The 19,241-nt window shown below is 44.4% G+C and overlaps 1 protein-coding gene across 2 annotated transcripts; it reads left to right on the forward strand.

Annotated features, from left to right (window-relative positions):
• Positions 1–1,093: 1,093 nt before the first annotated feature.
• ZNF16 (zinc finger protein 16) lies at positions 1,094–18,857 on the forward strand. 2 transcript variants are annotated; one of them, XM_045453389.1, is made up of 3 exons: positions 1,094–1,234; positions 4,404–4,608; positions 14,080–18,857. In XM_045453389.1, exons 2-3 carry the CDS (start codon positions 4,413–4,415, stop codon positions 15,924–15,926), a joined length of 2,043 nt encoding a protein of 680 aa, XP_045309345.1. In that variant the 5' UTR covers positions 1,094–1,234; positions 4,404–4,412; the 3' UTR covers positions 15,927–18,857. The 2 variants fall into 2 exon arrangements, with proteins under 2 accessions (XP_045309345.1, XP_045309344.1); XM_045453388.1 differs by lacking the exon at positions 1,094–1,234 and adding an exon at positions 1,258–1,630.
• The last annotated feature ends 384 nt before the right edge of the window (positions 18,858–19,241 follow it).

Here is a 19,241-nt window from a genome sequence, read left to right on the forward strand (position 1 = left end):
TTTATGCCCCATAACAACAACAACAAAGAAGAGAGTGCTCCTGGGAAAGAACATTTGGTGCAGGGTTATATACTTTTTTTTTTTTTTTTAATAAGAAGTTAGTTACAAACCATTGGACAAAAATCATTTCAGAAAGTTACAGAGATTATCTTTTTAGTATATGCAGAGCTGTATGACCTTAATCTTACAGGAACTGGAAAGGTTTTGGTTTTGGTTTTACTTTTCTCTTTATGTTTGGAGTGCTTCCTTTTAGGTTATTTATAAATGAAGCAGACTACGATGTGTTCAGGGTAGAAACTGAGCTCATGCTTTGAAGTTTTGATGACTATGATGTTAAAATATAGCTTCCATGAGAGTCCATGCAGGGCCTACAAACATTAAAACTTGACAATTTCCTTTTTTTTTTTTATTTCCTTTATTTTATCAATACATTATATATTTTTCTCCGAAAAATATTCAGTGTATTTTATATCTTTTACACGTTATACTGGGTCCCATAGGTTTGAGAATTAAGTGTTTCGCTTTTCGTTGCTTTATGCATTATCTGTACTTTTCTAGCTAGTATCATTTTTTATTAAAAGGTTATGTAGGCTGTTTGTAAATTCCAATACTTACGTTTTTTAAGTCAACTTTATATATTTCTAACTTTGATAATTGCCTGTCAAATACATACCTTAAAACTCGTATTCTTAATGTCTAAGTGTATAATCAACTTCTGTAAATGTTCCATGGACACTCCCACTAAATGTGTATTATCTATGTAAGGAATTTCAGTTTTTCCATCTATCTGCCCCATCGTTCACTGATTTAGGGATTCAGTTCTACCACGTGCGCCCTCATGTTTTCATCAAGCTGCAGTCTGTTTGATTCCAGGAATTGGGCATCCAAGTCTCGCTACAGCGGCACGGCTCATTCTTCTGCATTTCTAACCGTCGTATTTTCACGTTTAGTCGCCCCCGCACTGGTCGCTCGGTCGACTCTGAAGCAGGAAAGCTAGGGAGCTCCACCTCCGCGCCGGACCAGGGGCGGGACCACCAAGTCGCTCTGGCCTCCGGCCGCCTAGAGCGACGACGTTGGCCCGGAAGTCGGGAGAGGGACTTCCGGGGTCCGTCTCGGGGCCCAGCCGCAGTACTTCTGCGGCGGTGCCGGGAGAGATTACCCGGAGTGGGGAGTTCGAGCCGGCGAAACCTCCACGTTTTGGACCGCGCTCCCGCGTGACTCCGATACCCCAGCGGTGGGTGCCGGCCACGGGTGGTCTAGGCGGGGCGTCGTGGGAAGAGGGGCAGGCGGGCGGCTCGGCCTGGGCGGGGTTGGGGCCTCGGAGGCCCCTCCGCGGAGCGGGCCTGAGGGGCGCCCTCCAGAGGGTGCCCAGGACGGCCGATCCTGACCCTCCCGGGAGCCAGCCTCAAAGCTGCGTGGCGAAGCTGCCTTAGGCGACGGGGCAGGTATGCGGTGTCTGGCGCATGGGGATTGGGGTTCAGGAGAGGCCTCTGGACTTGGGTGCGAACGTCAGAACTGTACTAGGCTGCATGAGAAGTGAGGTTGTCGCTTGTCGCCTGGAGGCCTCGGGTGATGGATTCACTCTTCAGGTGGCGAAGAAGCTCTGAGGAGAGAGGAATTTATTCTCCACGTGAGTGGGGCTGAGGGATGAGCCACGTCCATCCTGTGGATGCCTGCAGTGGGCTGCTGTCTGCTTGTCTTTCCCAGTTGTCTCTGCTCAGCACCTTGTTGGGCTCTTAGCTGAGAGAATCTGCTTCCAGGCTTGTTGGCAGAATCGAATCTTTTGGGGTTATTGCACTGAAGTGTCTGTTTCCTTGCTGACTGTCCTTAGCTCTTGAGGTCCCAATCTTTGCACAGAGACCTTGCATCTCAGAGCCAGCAATGGCTTATGTAATTAGATTGGGTCCACCAAGCTAATTCTCTCTGCAAAGTCTCTTTTGCTGTGTAGTGTATCATATCCACAGGTTCCGGGGAGTGGGATGTGGACATGGGTGTTGAGGGACATTCTGTTTACCATAGATTGACACCATAGATTGGGTTTATAGCCTCCTGGGCAAGTTCCCACATATACTGAGGTGAGAAAAACAAGGTGTAAAATGAGCATAGACTATTCTGGAAGGATACATTAACAACTGGGAAGGGGAACTTAGTGGCTGGCCAGGAAGTTCTTTTTTGCCTGTTCATATTTGAGCCATATGATTGTGCCTCCATTCAGTGACAGTGATGATAATTTCAAGAATTTTATTTTATTTTTTTAAGTTTATTTATTTATTTTGAAAGCAAGAGAGAGTGAACACACGCATAAGTAGGGGAGGGTAGAGAGAAGGAGAGACAGAATCCCAAACAGGCCCTGCACGATCAGAGGAGACGCCAGTGCGGGGTTCAAACTCAGGAACTGTGAGATCACGACCTGAGCCTAGATCAAAAGTAGGATGCTTAACCAACTGTGCTACCTAGGTGCGCCTTCAAGAATTTTAAAATAAAATGAACTGGGGCGCCTGGGTGGCTCAGTCAGTTAAGCGTCTAACTCTTGATTTCAGCTCAAGTCATGATCTCAGGGTTCATGAGTTCAAACCCCACATCAGGCTCCATGCTAACAGTGCGGAGCCTGCTTGGGATTCTCTCTCTCCCTCCCTCTCTCTCTCTGCCCCTCCTGCATGCAGACTCTCTTTCTCAAAATAAATGAACTTTAAAATAAAGTGAACTGAATGAATATTGCAAATGACTGAGTCTCCCCTTGGAAGAGGGAGAGTGAAGGTTCCCCCCATGGAAGCAGCATCTGCTCTGTTCTGCTGCTGCATAGACAGACACCTTAAGTCAGTGCTGTCCCTGCTTTGAATCTTGTCTGTGCCATTCCCCTGAGCACCAGTGTCAGGTTAGTTCTGTCTGTCCTAATACAGAAATGTGGCCAGTGCCTCACCACTCAGGCAGCCAAGGGCCCTGATAGTCTCTATCCCAATGACCCTGCCTCTGAGCTCTGTCCACATCTTTGCCCCATCTTCTCCTACCTCTCTAACCAGGCATTGCCTAAGCCCTTTTCCCTGGGCCTGGTTTAAATGCCTCCCTGCCCCAGGGTGCTGCTCCTTCCTTGCTTCCTCTGTTTCCTGCGGTCTCAGCCTGTCAAAAACCAATGATTTGGTTGGATCAACCCTTGGGGTTCTTACCTGCAACAAAAACCATCAGGAAACTTTCAAAACAAGGGCTTATAGATTAGCACACCTGGAGCCACACAGTGAGGTTGCAAGTAATGAGAGAGAGAGGTGCATGGGCCTAGGCTTCTGCTTTTATTGGAGTTGAGGGTGGACACCTAGAGTTTTGTAGGCTACTCTTTATTGGTGAATTTAAAACATAAGAGTGGGAATTTAAAGTTCAGGAAGAGAAAAATGACGAGTGACCCAAATGACCAGTTATCAGAATCAACCAAGATTGCTAAAAGGAGGTTCAGTCAAGGGAGGCAGCCAGGCTTTTTATCTAGTCCAGTGGCTGGCAATGCATTTATTCTCCAATAACCATCTTTGAAATCGATGCCTCTTTGCAGTGGATGCCTCAGCAATCAAAGCTTAATTCAGGCATTTGCCTTATAAAACAAAACAACACGACTGGGAGGGCTGATACTTCCCGCTACCCAGTAGGCAAGTAGTGTCCACAGTGGGCTTCTGCCAGCATTTCCTGATTTGTCTTCTCAGTCTCTGAAGGACAGAGGGATCATTATAATCTATCAATGGTTCAGTGTGAATAAGGGGCCAAGGGGTATTGCCACAAACGTGTGGGCCACTGAGCAGAACATGGTGCATTTGAAGAGACAGGGAAGTGGGAGCGGTGGGGGAAATCACTAACTCGGACCCATCATGTGTCATTGAGAATATTTTATCTTGTCAGAAGGAGCATTTAGAGCTGGAGATGAGCCCAAGCTTGGGAATCTTCACATAAGGGTCTTGATACCTTCCTTAATCAAAGAAATTGGTATAGGTTCAAAAGTGAACCCTGGGGTAAGAACATGAAGAGGGAGATAAGGAGAAGCCTGGGAGGGAGCCACTGGTAGAGTGGGAAGACAGGGATACCCACTGTGGATGCTGCCAGGAGGACACAACTCAGATACCATGGTGGTCCGCCATGAATGGATCAGATGGTCCACCTTCAGGACATTGTGTCAGGAATTAGGGGTGGGCCCATGGTGGGTGCAGGTTTTGTGGGACTATTCTATCATGGCAGGATCCCTTCTAGGGGGACACTGTGCTCACCTTGCCCTGGGGTCAGCATCTTACCCCTTCCTGAGACCTAGCAGCAGGCCCTCCTCTGGTCTCAGTCTGTAGGAGTAGAAAAAGACACCCCTACCTGGTGGGAGGATGGCTCCCTGGAGGTAGGCCCCCTGCACATTCACCTACATCCTTGTTGGTCTCTAGGTCCCAGCCATGCCCAGCCTCAGACCTCGCTCTGAACAGGCAGAAATGGAGCCCTCAGTTCCTAGACCATCCCCTTGGATCCCTGCAGCCCAGGCGTGTGTGAGTGATGCTCCTGCTGTGACCCACCCTGGATCAACACTCCGTGATCCCCACTGCTGTGACTACGCTGAGCCAGGAACCACCCCTTCTCACTATCAGCGGCCAGGTACTGGGAGCAAGTCCCCCACTGGTGCCCTCATTCTAGAGGGACTTTATCCATGTCACCCTGTGCTTACCCCTAGAAGGCAACCATGTCATCATTAGGGATAGGGTGCCTCATGGACTTGAGGGCCAAGGCTAGAGATCAGAACGGAATTTGGCCTGGCCCCAGGCTGTCTTGGTGCCAGAGCAGGACACATGTTTCCCCCACCTGACCTAGAGGGGTGTGGTATGATGGTCACCAGCTGAGGCCTGCCCAGCCCAACTTCCAGGCTAATGATGGTTGCCTGCATTCAGGCAGGTAGGTACTGCCTGATTCAGTTACTGCCCTACCTGATTCAGGTACTGCCCTAATTCAGGCTTTCGTCCTGCTCCCTTCTGGCTGTGTTCACACTGCTCAGCCACTCTCATCCACTTCAGAACACTGCTAGAGTCCTTTTCCAAAGAGCCCTCAACTAGCTTTCCTTTTTCATGGACCTCTCAGCAGTGATTAGGGTCGATAGTAGTGTTCACTTTCCTTACTGGGATCTGATGTTGGCTATTTTACAAAAGGCACTCTTAAATACAGGGAACTATGGTTATTCTCAGGACATCCGGGCAATGTACAGACTCTGTATGACCAGGGAAGGTTGGGATAATGGCAGTGTTGGTTGACAAACCTTGACAACTAACTTCCTGGGTATAACTTAAACTGGCCCCTATACATGGAGGGGAAGGAGAAGCTGAATACCAAGGCAGGCCACCCCGATTGGTAGGTGGCAGTTTAATAAGCAAGAGAACTTACTTAAGAAGCTTGTCATGAGTGGCTGCAATACAAGTAAATCCCAGCACCTGCCTGCCAAATCTTAAAAGTTGATATAGTGGCCTTAACTGGGTTTAGTCATATGTACTGTCCAGATGGTCTCAGCACCATATCACTGTCTCAAGGCTCTGTCCTTGGGGCAGCTTCTGGGAGCAGGGAAGACAAGCAGTATGTACATCCAAGGACAAGTGAGAAGATGAGGGGCGCCTCCAATTGCCTGGATCCAGCTCGTAAGTCAACCAGTGGTCGCATCCTCTCAGTGACCTTCCCCAACAAGCAGAGGTGGTACAAGGCAGTCCTGGGTGTTTTGGAGCAGGAGAGTGTTAGGGGATGAGAGACATGATGAGGTCCCAGGAAGTAGAAGTAGCCCTGAGAGACAGGTCTGCTGACTGTCCCACACAGAGGCAGAATGTGAACCGAGTGGTTAAGGGTATGCTAGGCAGAGAATGGTGAGAGAGGCCAAGCCCTGCTCCATTAAAAAAGAACAGATTGATGGTAACTTATGTTTTAAATTTTTTTTAATGTTTTTATTTTTTTTTTTGAGAAAGAGAGTATGAGCAGGGTAGGGGAAGAGAGAGAAGGATCAAGGAAAGAATCTGAAGCAGACTCCAGGCTCTGAGCTGTCAGCACAGAGCCCAATATGGAACTCCAGCTCACAAACCACAAGATCATGACCTGAGCCCAAGTCAGTTGCATAACTGACTGAGCCACCTAGGCGCATGTTTTAAAAGCCACTGTGGGGGGAGGGGAGCCTCGGTGGCTCAGTCCGTTAAGCATCTGACCCTTGATTTTGGCTTAGGTCATGATCTCATGGTTCATGGGATTGAGCCACATGTTGGGCTCTGTGCTGATAGCATGGGGTCCTGCTTGGGATTCTCTCTTCCTCTCTCTCTGCCCCTCCCCTGCTCACTCTCTCTAAATAAACAAACATTTAAAAAAATAAAAAGCTACTTGTGGAACTAAATGGTGTAGTAGGTGGTTCCAAATACCCAGTCCTCCACAAAAACAAGCAGAAACTGCCAGGACAAACTTCTTCAGGAATCTAGAAAATAGGTTTACAGCAACCAAGTGAATGCCAAATCAAGAAAAAGGCAACTTAAAAATGATAGGAAAGCTCTGTGGTGTTTTTACTTGCTCATGTCCCCAAACATCCCCTGGCTCGGTAACAGTCTTAAAGTGAGCAGCTTATGTTCCCAGTGTGTGATCATGGTCCCTGATTCCAAAGGGAGCAAAAAAGACCTATTTAGAAATTATTTTGTTTGTCCTAAGCTATGTGGGGTAGGATAAAGTATTGATGCAAAGTGCTTGTCTCTGTTTTGCCTAACTCAGAACTTACTCAGGGCAGAAAAGTAGTGGATTCAAAAACATTCTAAGGGGAACTACCTTCCCCAACCACCTAGGATATCACTTAACAGTACAGTCAACCACCTAAAGCCTAGGAGGAAAAGCTGGGGAAATGAGGACTTTCAAAAGCACCCCAGTATATCAGGGAATGTAGAAAGCCACATACATGCCCAGGACAGGAAATGTGCTCTGAAAAGACCTCTGAAGATCATAACTTCACCTCTGGATCATCTCTAAGTTCAGTAAAAGCAGAAAGCTAAGATAGTTATATATAGTATTCAAATAGTACCCCAGCATAAAAAATGGGAGAGTGGTATTACTTTTCTTTTACTGTTAGCATTCAAGGAAATCTCTGTCAAAAGACTAGCTGAACACAAGCTAAAGAAACAGAGGCCTCAGTGACTTCACATGACAGACTTGTTTTAGTTTGCAAAACTTGTTTGAAAAGTCACTAGATGAACAGATGATTGTAGCCTTCAACAATCAGGAACAGCAAACCCTGGAGGAGGGAGAGACTGATTTACAGAGTTATCACAATAAATATTCAAATGTCCAGCTTTTAACAAAAAATTACAAAGAATACAAAGAAAAAGGAAAATAAGGCTCGCCCTTCAAAGGAAAAAAAATTAAGTGGCAGAAAGTGTCCCTAAAAAAGCACAGATACTTGACAGACTGTAAACCAACTATCTTTAATGTGCTCATGTAACTAAGAGAAACCAGAAAAACAATGTGCAAATAAAATACCTAGAGGTTTTAGATTTATATAATTATACAATATATAGTTACATAATTCTAAAAAGAAACAACAGAAATTCTAGATTTGAAAGGTACAATAACAAATGGATTCACTAGAGGGTTTCAACAGCAGATTTGAGCAGACAAACCTGAAGAATCAACAAACTTGATGGTGGAACCGTTGAAATTATTCAGTCTGAGGAGCAGGAAGACTAAAGATTGAAAAAAAGTGAACATGACCTAATAGACCTATGGAATACCACCAGTCAAACCAACATACATATTATGGAAAAAAGAGAGAAAGGGGCAGAAAGAATATATGAAGAATTAATGGCCAAAATGTCTCAAATTTGATGAAAGATATGACTATATACATTCAAAAAGTTCAACAAACTCCCAACTAGGATAAATTTGAAGAGATTCACACAAAGACTCATAATCATATTGTCAAAAGACAGAATCTTGAAAACAACAAAAAAAGTGACCCGTCCCTTATAAGAGATCCTGAATAAGAGTAGTAGCCAGTTTCCTATCAGAGCCCGTGGAGGTTGGAAGGCAGTGGGATGACCTATTTAAAGTGCTGAGAGACAGAAAAAAAAACTGTCAACCAAGAATTCCATATCTGGCAAATTTACCCTTTAAAAAATGATATTCTCGGGGCGCCTGGGTGGCGCAGTCGGTTAAGCGTCCGACTTCAGCCAGGTCACGATCTCGCGGTCCGGGAGTTCGAGCCCCGCGTCAGGCTCTGGGCTGATGGCTCAGAGCCTGGAGCCTGTATCCGATTCTGTGTCTCCCTCTCTCTCTGCCCCTCCCCCGTTCATGCTCTGTCTCTCTCTGTCCCAAAAATAAATAAACGTTGAAAAAAAAAAAATTTAAAAAATGATATTCTCGGGGCCCCTGGGTGGCGCAGTCGGTTAAGCGTCCGACTTCAGCCAGGTCACGATCTCGCGGTCCGTGGGTTCGAGCCCCGCATCGGGCTCTGGGCTGATGGTTCAGAGCCTGGAGCCTGTTTCCGATTCTGTGTCTCCCTCTCTCTGTGTCCCTCCCCCGTTCATGCTCTGTCTCTCTCTGTCCCAAAAATAAATTAAAAAAAACGTTGAGAAAAAAAAAATTAAAAAATGATATTCTCAGATATTTCCAGATAAAAGCTAAGGGTGTTTATTACCAGTGGACCTGCCCTATAAGAAATGCTAAAGGTCCTACAGGTTAAGATGAAAGGACACTGGGTAGGGACTAAAAGCTATATAAATAAATAAAAATCTCTGGTAAAGGTAACTATATAGGTAATTATAAAAACTATTATTGTATTTTTAGTTTATAACTCTACTTTTATTTCCTAAATGATTTAAAAGACAAATTTGTAAAAATAATTATAAATCTGTGTTATTAAACACAACGTATAAAGATACATTTCTGACAACATGAAAGTAGGGAACAGAAGTGTATAAGAGCAGAGTTTTTGTATGCTGTTGTGGCTAAGTTGATATCAGTTCATACTTGATGGTTATATTCTGGGGATATTATGTACAGCATGGTGACTATAATTAACTATATTCTATATTTGAAAATTGCTAAGAGAGTAGACCTTAAAAGTTCTTACCACAATAAAAGGGGTTGCCTGGCTGGCTCAGTCAGTAGAGCATCTGACTCTTCAATTCAGGGTCATGAGTTGAAGCCCCACATTGGGTATAGAGATCACTTAAAAAAAAAAAAAAAAAAAGATAACTGTGTAAAGTGACGGATGTGTTAACTAACCTTATGATGGTAATCATTTTACAGTGTACATGTATCAGTGTACAAATAATCACATTGTGATTAAACTTATATGATGATGTATGTCAGTTATGTTTCAGTAAAGCTGGAGGAATAAAAACTAAAACAGCTGGGAAGGGGGGACCATGCTACATTGCTTCAGGATATTAGGATGTTAATTTTCCCCATTGTACAATCCCCATTGTACCACTAAGAAAATATCTTTAAAATATACATAAAAGGAAGAAAGAAGAAAATAACACAAAAGAAGACAATAATAGAGGAAACAAGGGACAAAAAAAGGTGAGATACCAAAAATAAATAGCAAAATGAAGTACATCCTTCCTTATCAGTAATTATTTTAATTGTAAATGGTTTAAGCTCTCCAAAGGCTGATATTAACACAGTGGATGAAAAAGCATGATCCAACTATAATGTCTACAAGAGGCTTACTTTAGATCCAAAGACACAAATAAGTTTAAGGTGAAAGGTGAAAAAAGATACTACATGCAAATAAATAGTAACCAAAAGAGAGCTATGCTATAATACCACACAAAATAAACTAAGTTAAAAACTGTAAGAGAAAAGAAGGAACTTATGTTTGGATAAAAGAAATCAATTCATCAGGAAGATATGTTATAAACTTCTACATGCAAAAAGAGAACTCCCAAATATATGAAGCAAATATACATTTGAAGGGAGAAATGGATAGTTCTACATTAATATTTGGAGACTTTAGTACCTCATTTCCAAAAATGGATAGAACATCTAGACAGAAGATCAATAATGAAATAGGGTACTTGAACAACACAATAAATCAATCAGACCTAACAGACATATATGTATACACCACCCAAAAGTGCACATACTCTTCTCAAGTGTATATGGACATTCTCCAACATAGACCATATATGTTAGGGCCAAAAATAAATTTTAATAAGTTGAAAACAGTTGAAGTCATGTAAAATTTCCAGTCAATAACAGCAGGAAAATTGAAAAATTCACAAATATGTAGAAATAAAACAACATACTCTTAACCAGGGGGTCAAAGAAGAAATCAAAGGAAATTGGAAAATGTCTGCAGACAAAACAAACAAAAAGTTACGGTATGCAAGGAAGGTAGTGCCAAAGGGGAAATTTATAGCAGTAACCTAATTTGATATCTTAAGGAACTACCCAAAAAAAAAAAAAAAAAAAGGAGGAAATTAAACCCAAAGGTAACAGAAGGAAGGAAATAATAAACATTAGAGCACAGATGAATGAAATAGAAAGTAGAAAACAGTAGAGATTCAACAAAATCAAAAGTTGGGTTTTTTAAAAAGATTAAAATTGACAAACTTCTGACACAAAAATTTAAAAATTCATAAATGTACATTATTACCAATCTTACAAAACAGGAGTATAAAAGAAGACTGTTAACAGTTCTACACCAACAAATTATATAGCCTCAATGAAAAAAATTCCTAAAAACAAAAACAAAAAAAATTACCCGAGTGACTCAAGAATACATCCCATGACCAAGTGGGATGTAACCCAGGAATGAATACAAAGGTAGTTTAACATGGGGCACCTAGATGGCTCAGTCATTTAAGTGTCCAACTCTTGATTTTGGCTCAGGTCAAGATCTCACGGTTTGTGGGATTGAGCCCTGTGCTAGGCTCCATGCTGACAGCACAGAGCCAGCTTGGGATTCTCACCCTCTCCCTCTCTGCTCCTCCCCCACTCTCTCTTTCTCTCAAAAATAAATGAACTTTAAAAAAATGTTTAAAGGTAGTTTAACATAACAAAACCCATGTCACTTACCACATTAATAGAATGAATAGAACTAATAGAATGTAAACATCTCGATGCAGAAAAAGTATTTGACAAAATAAACACTCTGTGATTTAAAAAAAAAAAAAGGCAGAAAACTCAATACAGGGGAACCTCCTCAACATGTAAAAAGGCATTTGTGAAGTACCCACAGCTAGCATCATTTAAAGCATCAAAAGAAAAAAAAATACCTACAAATAAATTTAACCAAGGAAGTGAGAGACTTGTGTATTGAGAATTACAAAGCCTTGACAAAAATTAACAGATACCTAAATAATTAGAAAGACATCAAGTCCATGAATTGGACTTAACAGTGTTAAAATATCCATGCTATCCAGAGCAATCTACAAATTCAGTACAAATCCTAGCAAAATTCCAATGGCCTTTTTTTTTTTTTTTTTTTTGCAGTAATTGAATAGTCCTCAAATTCAGATAGAATTACAAAAGGCCCTAAACAGTCAAAACAAGCTTGAAAAGGGAGAACAAAGTGAGAGAACTCCTACTTACTAGTTTCTAAAATTACTACAAAGCTGCAGTAATCAAAACATTTTGGTCAATGGAATAGAATTGAGAGCCTAGAAATAAACCCAGACATCTATGACAAATTGATTTTCAACATGGATGCCAAGACCATTCAGGGAGAAAAGATAACTCTTCAACAAAAGATGCTGGGACAAGTGGATATCCACATGCAAAAGAATAAACTGGGACCCCTACTTCATACTGTATACAAAAATTAACTTAAATTTTTTTTTTCAACATTTATTTATTTTTGGGACAGAGAGAGACAGAGCATGAACGGGGGAGGGGCAGAGAGAGAGGGAGACACAGAATCGGAAACAGGCTCCAGGCTCTGAGCCATCAGCCCAGAGCCTGACGCGGGGCTCGAACTCACGGACCGCGAGATCGTGACCTGGCTGAAGTCGGATGCTTAACCGACTGCGCCACCCAGGCGCCCCCAAAAATTAACTTAAAATGGCCCACCAACCTAAATATAAGTAATAAAGTCATAAAACTCTTACAAGAAAACAGGTAAATTTTTACGACCTTGGGTTTGGCAATAGATTCTTAAATATGACACCAAAGCATGAGCAGTAAGAGAAAAAGATGGGTAAGTTGGACTGTATCATAACTTAGAACTTTTGGGTATCAGAGGACAGACATTATTGGGAGGCCTGGGTGGCTTAATCAATTGAACATCTGACTCTTACTTTCAGATCAGGCCATGATCCCAGAGTCATGAGATCAACATGGAGCCTGTTTAAGATTCTCTCTCTCCCTCTTCCCATCTCCCCCACTCATGCATTCTCTCTCTCTCTCTCTAAAATAAAATTAAAAACAAAACAAAACAGGACATTATCAAGAAAGTAAAAAGATATCCTACAGAATGGGTGAAAATTCTGTGCCAAGTGTATTTCTGATAAGGGTCTAGTACCCAGAATATATGAAGAACTACAACTCGGAGTGCCTGAGTGGCTCAGTCAGTTAAGCATCTGAGTCTTGATTTTGGCTCAGGTCATGATCTCATGGTTTGTGAGATTGAGCCACATGTTAGGCTCAGTGCTGATGGCATGGAGCCTGCTTGGGATTCATTCTCTCTTCTCTCTCTTTCTCTCTCTCTCTCTCTCTCTCTCTCTCTCTCTGTCTCTGTCTCTCTCTGTCTCTCTCTCAAAATGAATAAACATTTTGAAAATAATAAAGTCCTAGGGGCGCCTGGGTGGCGCAGTCGGTTAAGCGTCCGACTTCAGCCAGGTCACGATCTCGTGGTCCGTGAGTTCGAGCCCCGCATCAGGCTCTGGGCTGATGGCTCAGAGCCTGGAGCCTGTTTCCGATTCTGTGTCTCCCTCTCTCTCTGCCCCTCCCCCGTTCATGCTCTGTCTCTCTCTGTCCCAAAAATAAATAAACGTTGAAAAAAAAAAAAGAAAATAATAAAGTCCTAAAATGTATTAAAAAAAAAAAAAAAAAACTCTTACAACTCAACAATAAAAGACAACCCAATTTTAAAATGGGCAAAGAACTTGAATAAACACTTCCCAAAAGAAAACATGCAAATGGCCAAAAAACATATGAAAAGATGCTTAAGTGTATTCAGTCGTTTAAGAAATACAAATCAAAACCACAACAAGATTACCACTTCATATCTACTAGAGAAGTAGGCTCCAAGCTGTCAGCACAAAGCCCGAACCGTGAGATCATTACCTGGGCTGAAGTCAAGAGTCGAATGCTTAACAGACTGAGCCACCCAGGCAGAGCCTTTCTAGTGTGATGAGGAACGTTGTGCACATTTCTGCCTTCAGAAAGATGGACACAGCAGCTTAAAACATTGTACCAGGGCACAGAATTGTCCAGCTAACGCCGGTTAGAATTGCAGCTTTTAGGGGGTAAGCGTTGCTTTGGCAGGACAGGGCTCAGTCTCTGAAGGCCTCTTTGTTGACGGGACAGAATCTGATATTTTAGGCAAGTCCCTACTGCAGTTCTTAGCCTACTATGCAGTCAGAACCACCCTTGCTTCTCTGAATGGAACAGGTCCCTCTGCACCTGCCAGCAGAGAGCCTGCCTCTCTGTACTGGTGACTTCTGAGGCAAAGCCTGAATGCTATTAGTTGGTGCTAAGAAAACAAATACTGGCCCAAGAAACATTGTGGGAAAGAAAAAACGGTAGAGTGTTTAACAATATAGCATAAGGCATGTAATGGTGGGAATGGTGAGTGCCTGCATTTGAGGCGCTCCAGGGTAGAGCTCACAAGACTTGCTGATGACCTGCTGTGAGACAGGAAAGGGACAGTTGAGGGGCAGGATTTTGGCCTGAGCCAGTAGGGGGACTACAGGTGATTTCCTGAGATATGGGTCAGGGGAGTGAGGGTCAGTCTTGTAGGTTGAATGCCCTGCAGCCTGGTCCCCTCAAAGCCATCCCAGCCCCCTCTGTGGCCCCCTTGAGAGATCTAGGACTACCACCCCTAATGGGTCCCACGTTCCCAGATGTGTCATCTGTATTTTCCTGTTTCCTTCCAAGTGACTGTGTTTGTTATTTCAGATTGGGACACCAGGACTGAGGACAAGGAGTTTCTTCAGAAGAGAGAAGTTTCTGAGGATTTGGAATTACAGGCAGAAGTATCAGAAAACTATACCAGTGATTTTTCCCAGGCTTCTGAGCTTGGAGAACTCTGTGAGGATGTCCTGGAGGGAAATTGGGCAGCCCCTGACAATGAGAAACGGGTGCAGTCCCACTACCAGGAGCGGGGCTTCACACCAGTGGCAGTGCTCCTTAGCAGCACCTTAGAGAAAGAGCTAGGCTGTAATGACTTTGTGAGAAGCTTCAGTCTGAGCCCAAACCCAATGGCATCTCAGGGAATTCCTACAGAAGAGAGAACACATATGTATGACATGTGTGGCCACAGCTTCCAACACAGTGTGGAGTTAACTAGCCATGAAGAGCTTCACGTAGCCGAAAGCCCACTCATATGTAATGATTGTGGGAAAACCTTCAGAGGAAACCCTGATCTTATCCAGCATCAGATAATCCATGCTGGACAGAAGTCCTTCATATGCAATGAATGTGGAAAATCCTTCAGTCAGAATTCATTTCTTAAAAGTCATCAGAGGTCTCATGTGATTGTAAAACCCTACCAGTGCAGCGAGTGCAGGAAAACCTTCAGTGTGCATTCTAACCTCATTAGGCATCAGATTAACCACAGTGGTGAGAAGCCTTATGTATGCAATGAATGTGGAAAAGCCTTCAGCCAGAACTCAAGCCTTAAAAAGCACCAGAAGTCTCACATGAGTGAGAAACCCTATGAATGCAGTGAATGTGGGAAGGCATTTAGGCGGAGCTCAAACCTCATCCAGCATCAAAGAATTCATTCTGGAGAGAAGCCGTATGTGTGCAACGAATGTGGGAAGGCCTTTAGGCGGAGCTCAAATCTCATTAAACACCATAGGATTCATACAGGTGAGAAGCCTTTCCAGTGTAATGAGTGTGGGAAAGCATTCAGCCAGAGCTCACACCTGAGGAAGCATCAGAGAGTTCACACTGGAGAGAGACCTTATGAGTGTAATGAGTGTGGCAAACCATTCAGCCGGGTTTCCAACCTCATTAAGCATCACAGGGTTCACACTGGAGAGAAACCCTATAAGTGCAGTGACTGCGGGAAGGCCTTCAGTCAGAGTTCAAGCCTCATTCAGCATCGAAGAATTCATACTGGAGAAAAACCTCATGTGTGTAATGTGTGTGGAAAAGCCTTTAGTTACAGCTCAGTGCTCAGAAAGCACCAAATAATCCACACAGGAGAGAAGCCGTATGAATGTAGCATCTGTGGGAAGGCCTTCAGCCACAGTTCGGCTCTCATTCAGCATCAGGGTGTGCACACGGGTGACAAACCCTATGAGTGTCGGGAATGTGGAAAAACATTTGGTCGGAGCTCCAACCTTATCCTTCACCAGCGCGTTCACACTGGGGAGAAACCCTATGAATGTACCGAATGTGGAAAAACCTTCAGCCAGAGTTCAACTCTCATTCAGCATCAGAGAATCCATAATGGATTGAAACCTCATGAATGTAACCAGTGTGGGAAAGCCTTCAATCGAAGCTCAAACCTTATTCACCACCAGAAAGTTCACACTGGCGAGAAGCCATACACATGTGTCGAATGTGGTAAGGGCTTCAGCCAGAGTTCACACCTTATTCAACATCAGATAATCCACACTGGCGAAAGGCCATATAAGTGCAGTGAGTGTGGGAAAGCCTTCAGTCAGCGTTCGGTCCTCATCCAGCACCAGAGGATCCACACCGGCGTGAAGCCCTACGACTGCTCTGCTTGTGGGAAAGCCTTCAGCCAGCGGTCCAAGTTGGTCAAACACCAGCTGATCCATGCTAGGGAGTGAAACAGAGCTCAATTCCCGACTCCCCTGGCCATGTCCCAGCCTCACCCACTTCCCAGACTTGAAGCCAGGCTCACTTGCTGCCCTGTAAACCCATATCCCACTGTCCAAAAAACCTCAACCCTCCTTCCCCTGTCATCATTCCAGCCTCCTGTGACCTCTTGTTTCTTGTTTGTTTTGTTTATACATTTTGTTATCAGACTGCCACATTTATTAGGAGGAAAAGGATGATAGAAGGTGCATATTCATGAATAGAGTTTATTACTATAATCAAACAGAACCAAAAAAGTAAACTGACATTTGGTTCAAAATAACAACAGTAATTCTTTTATTTGGTAATTATTCATAGTGAGTTCTTTTCTATAGTTATAATGATACTCTGTTTACATATATCAGGTCGAGCTTTTCAGTTTGAATTATAGTCATCCTTCCCAGAAGTGGTGTGTAGTCATTACCACCAGTTCCTCACCCTTTCTTGACCCTCCCATACAGTCACTGGATGCAGGACCCCTTCGCCCCCTTGCCCTTGTGCCTGAGTCTGAGGTCATGCTTTCTGCTTACAGTTCCACTCAGGGTTGCTGCACAAGTACACATGCAGGTGTTTCCCAACTTCCCAGCTATGTGCCTTATGGTCCTGGCTGTTGGCCCCACAGAGGCCTGCCCTCTCCATGCCCCTCCTGTTCTCCCCACAAGTTCCCAGGTTGTTTTCTCCCAGGCCCATTCATCACCAGACATTTATGGAGGACCTGTGAGTGCCCCCAGTAGGTGGGGACCGGCCTCCTCAGTTTCCCAGAGCTGTGCCCTTCTCCGTGAGCAGGGGGAGTTGGCCCAGAAGCAACACATCTGCCACGAGAGAGGCCCCTGGGTGCCAGCCACCAGGTCTCAATTTAGGAGTATCCTAGGATGGGTGGACGGAGAAGCACTTCCCTCATGGTTCAGAAGGAAAGGCATTAATGGGCAGATGTAGTCAGGTTTGCAGTTGAGGTAGGAAGATAAGGGCTTGGCTTCTCTGCTTTCAAGGATGAAGAGGCAGAGTCATCAGTTGCAAATGAGGAGGGAGAGGTTTGAAGAGAGAAGTATGTGAAAGTTGGATCAAGGGTGCACAGGTTGGTTCCATGGGCTTGGGCTACAGTGGGCTGCCTACCCTTCTCTCAGAGGCCATCAGGGTAGCCCATCACTACTCACTCCCCTCCACTTCAGCCCTGTTTTCCCAAGGCAATACGCTAGATAACAACCTGTCACACTTGCAGTTTGGTGACAGCCTTGCTCTGTTATCCTCACTTGCTCATCTTTCCACTCCATGGAGACCTCCATCTGTTAACCCTCATTCTTTCTCACCGTCAGGCAATCCTTTCTGGCTTCACATTCCCCATTGTCCAGCCTGGATTCCACAACCCCACCCCCACCCCCCAGTGAATACTTGTGAGATACTACATGCCATTCATAGGGACACAGCAAGAAACAAGTCTGTCCTTGAGGTCAGTGGGTAGAGAAAAATGGCCTAATGGTCATGGTTGTCATGAGGTGAAAGGAAAGCAGGAAACAAGGTGTGGGTGTTTTGGCAGATTCTGTTTTAAATGGGGGCTGTCAGAGCAGGCCTTGCCACAATGCCCTTTGAGTGACAACTTGAAGCAAATGAGAAAATGACCAGTGAAAATGGGGGAGTGGGGTCGACAGCAAGAATAGCTGGTTTTGTTGGGAAGCCAGATCTGGGGTATTAGGAATGTGCAGATTATGACTGGCTGAGGTGGGACTCACAAGCCACCCACATGGGTTGGCAGTTAGCTCTCGTGTTATCCAAGCTCCTGCTTTGGGAAAGTGAAAACCCAGAGTCTTTTTTGATTGAAGGCACAGTTTCAATACACTTACACAAAGGAAGTAAAGTCACAAGATTTGCTACACACACATCCCAGAAGCAAGGGAGCACAATGATGGAGGGCAGTCCATCATCCCAGGTCATGAGCAAGCAAGAAATAAGAGAACAGGGTAGCAGGCACCTATTACTTAGGAAGTGGTTAGGGTGGTGAGCACTGAATTCACGTTCTTATCTAAATGCCCAGACTCTGATAATAGAGTTATCATACAGTAAAATGCCTAGGTAATAACTGGGAAAAACAACTTTTGTTTTTCCATTCACACAGTACAAAAGCCCTGAGCAAAACAGGTCTAGAGTGTTCAAGAATCATTGGAGTTCAGTATGGCTAGGAGTTGAGTGAGCAGAGGGAGAAGCAGATGGGATGGGTAGTAATGGGCCATATCACAAAAGTCCTCATGGCCATGACAAGGACTTCGGCTTTTACTCTGGGTGAAAGGAGATGTTGGAGGATTTGGATGACTTACATTTTAACAGGGCCATTGCTGTGTGGAGAAGAGGCTCTAGGGGCAAGCATGTCCTCTGTATCACTCCCTCATCAACTCCTTTTGCTCCTTCCCCTGGCCTCCACACTGTTGGGAGACCCCTGGGGCTGAGGCATGGCTGTGGGAGTCTGGAGACAGGAAGGAGGAGTGAGTGTCAAGCTCTACTGGACCCTTGTCCATACCCAGTGTCTGGGCAGAATTGACCACATTTAGCGGCCTGCTATCCGCAGCCTGAGAGTTTTGATTTTGGAATGTCACATTTCCAAAGAGAAAGTCTGGGAAACAAATGGTCAGCCACAATTTCTTTCTTTTGACTTTGATGATGTCCTTGGAAATGTTTCTTGGGAAACGGGCTGAGAGAGAAGCCTGAGTGCCATCCCCTTGGTGCCAGCAGATTTCAAACCAAGTCCCACTCAACAGGAAATGTGCAGTATGTACTGCAGCCTCATCCCAGGCACAGCAAACACCCAGTTCAGTGCCCTTCCATCATTCCTTAAGCCACTTGGGGCCTCCCCAAGGAACCCTGCCCTGATCACCTCAGTTACGTGAGTAATAAACCATCTCATGCCCTCTTGGTATGTGTGGCATTGTCAGTCTTGACATCTGAACCAACTTTTGGGTGGGGTCCATCCACCGTGCAGGTGATGGTAAAAGTTGGAGTTGGCACTGTGAACAGGACATCTAGACAATGGCGTCCACAGCCTTTCAGCCACAGTTTGCCTTCACCTCTGAAGGAACATGATATATCTTTACTAGGATGCCCATAGGGTGCCTCAGCAGCCTCACTGTCACATACAGTCTTGACTGCATCCACCTTCCTCTGGGAGCACAGATGTGACATTACATTGATGACATCCTCCTCCAAGGTGATTTAATTGACATTCATTCGTGTGTCACTTATTCAGGACATACAGATACAAAGCAGCTCACCAAAGGGAATGGGCCATTGCCCCCAAATGT

The sequence above is a fragment of the Leopardus geoffroyi genome, chromosome C3 (genome assembly GCF_018350155.1).
Source record: "Leopardus geoffroyi isolate Oge1 chromosome C3, O.geoffroyi_Oge1_pat1.0, whole genome shotgun sequence".
In the NCBI taxonomy this organism is placed as follows: Eukaryota; Metazoa; Chordata; class Mammalia; order Carnivora; family Felidae; genus Leopardus; species Leopardus geoffroyi.